Raw genomic sequence first — 2,169 nt, 5'->3', positions numbered from 1 at the left:
GGTGATAACAGCTTCAATAAATCATCCGGGCCAGTCGTCGCTCCCCGGGGATGTGGGATGGATTAAATTAAGCACTCCTTCTACTCGTGCGTCTATCCATCCCCCCCATCTCTCTCTCTCTCTCTCTCTCTCTCTCTCTCTCTCTCTCTCACTGCGCCGTATAAATGCCAACAGCTGATCGCGAGACGGCACACTCACGGGAACACCTCGCGGAAGCTGCAAAGAGAGAGACGAGGGGAAGAGAGAGAGAGAGAGAGAGAGAGAGAGAGAGAGAGAGGGATACAGAGAGGAGAGAAAGAAGGGATGCTGTTGATGCATCCGTCCGCTGGGAGTCTTACTGTGATTTCTTTTTTTTTTCTTACCGGCCTGAGTGGTCGTCATCAGGTGGAATAAAGGACTAATTTCTCTGGCAAAGAGGGGAGGACGAGGTGTCCGACCGTTTTTTTTCTCTTACTGAAAAGCTTCCAAAAATTATCCTTCAATTTTCCCTCTTGTTTTCTTCGCATCCCTCCCTCCCTCCTCCTCCTCCTCCTCTCCCTGCTCCATCTCCTCTTCCTCTTCTTTAAAGAGGCCCGAGCGCGTTGCGGGGTGTCTTCCATCGCCTGTTTCGTTTATTTATTTATTTATCTCCCCTGACTGCTCGCGAGCCCTCTGTCCCCTGGTCTGCAGCCTTCCCGCGAGCTCAAAAGAGCACGAGGCAACCCCTTCGCCTCCCCCGTACCCCCTCCCCGCGCCTCGGAGGGAGCTGTCCGGTGCTGAAGTTGCATTTCTTTCCTCCTGTGCGCGAGGACTAAACGGGGCGGACAGACGACAGCGAGAGAGACCGGAGCAGAAGAGGAAGAACACACAAGCGCTTGTTGATCGTCAACTCTTTCACCGGATCAATTCAAGGCTCGCGCTTTCTCCCCAATCTGAAGACAATCTTCCCCCGGCCCGCCGGTCTGATTGGTGTGTCACGGGCGAATCACCACGCTGGCCTGCCTGTCGGCGATCGGCTGTGTTTGCGAGTGTGGGTCGTTGTGTTTGTGAGTGCGTGTGTGTGCGCAGCTTGTCGGTGTCTCACCACCATGCCAAGGTCTTTCCTGGTAAAAAAGGTGAAACTGGATGATTTCTCCACCGGGGCGGATCTGGAGAACGCCTACCGGCACAGGACAGACCTCAGCCTGCGGCTACATGACAAAGGTAGGTCATGCAGCCTACACAGCGCGCACTAACAGGTGTCTCGGAAGAAAATCGATTTCACAGAGGAGGAGGTTGGCGAAGGTGGGAACATGTTTCCGAAATAAGACTGAGACTTCAACAGGATTTACCTGTTGTGCCTTAAAGGGATTCCCTCCTGTGATTGGTCGTTAAAAATTGACCCTGGGGCTTGATACACCGGTGCACATTCCTGCCAACCAATAATTATAAAATGTAAGCGTGAACTCAGAGTGTATCAGCACCGCATTTCGTTTTTTCTTCACCTTTTATAGCATCATCTAACATCAATAACCTCTGAAACTTATTGCAGAGTGGCTGGCTACCTGTGGGGTGATGTGGGTGTAATCAAGGCAGATAATTACAAAACATCAGACAGCATAGAGTTACCACACGCTTGTTACTTTTCTCACGGGTAATAAAAGCTTCAAAGCCCTCCACTAATCAGCGCATTGAAAAATATCAAAGTGGAGCAAAGCGTTATCAATAGCACAGACTGTGAAAGAATTGCATGCTGCTTCACTTCTGCAAAAGAGCTCGGACAGTAAAACACAGAAGACCTGTCAATCTCATAAAACTATGCACTCTGATAACTGGATGTTACCACACCGCACAGTCTAAGACTTTATTTACCGGGGTACATAAGTTACATTATCCTCGGTCGAAGCGTTTGGGCTCAACTCTAGGAGTTGAGCTGCCGCCGAAGCGAAAAGGTCACTTGTGAAATCAACTAAATCAAGCGCGTCGCATGTTTCATCGATTCTGGCTTACACCCAGCGGGGTCTTTCTCTCCCTTCGCAGTGTAAGTAAGCTTAAAGGAGACAGAAACGGGACAGTGGTTATTCATATCGAGCTCACTTTCACTTGGTTTTAGTCGAAACCCTTTGCGGTTATGCTTCTGCAAGCTCGGGGTGATGTTTGAGATGCACAAGAGCTGCCTCCCATGTAGCTCTGAGTTTGCAGAAAATAATC

At 50.0% G+C, this 2,169-nt stretch overlaps 1 protein-coding gene across 1 annotated transcript in view; it reads left to right on the top strand.

Moving 5' to 3' along the window:
• The first annotated feature begins 315 nt into the window (after positions 1 to 315).
• Positions 316 to 2,169, top strand: part of LOC102192038 (transcriptional repressor scratch 1) — a 6,350-nt gene continuing 4,496 nt past the window's right edge. Inside the window, exon 1 of the mRNA XM_005738548.1 lies at positions 316 to 1,182. Coding sequence (XP_005738605.1) covers positions 1,068 to 1,182 — 115 coding nt within the window. The 5' untranslated portion in view covers positions 316 to 1,067. The remainder of the gene's footprint in view (positions 1,183 to 2,169) is intronic.

The sequence above is a fragment of the Pundamilia nyererei genome, unplaced genomic scaffold (assembly GCF_000239375.1).
Source record: "Pundamilia nyererei isolate P.nyererei 1_Seehausen unplaced genomic scaffold, PunNye1.0 scaffold00084, whole genome shotgun sequence".
NCBI lineage: Eukaryota > Metazoa > Chordata > Actinopteri > Cichliformes > Cichlidae > Pundamilia > Pundamilia nyererei.
The sequence above is the reverse complement of the archived record's forward strand: the minus strand, read 5'-3'. Positions and strand labels throughout refer to the sequence as shown.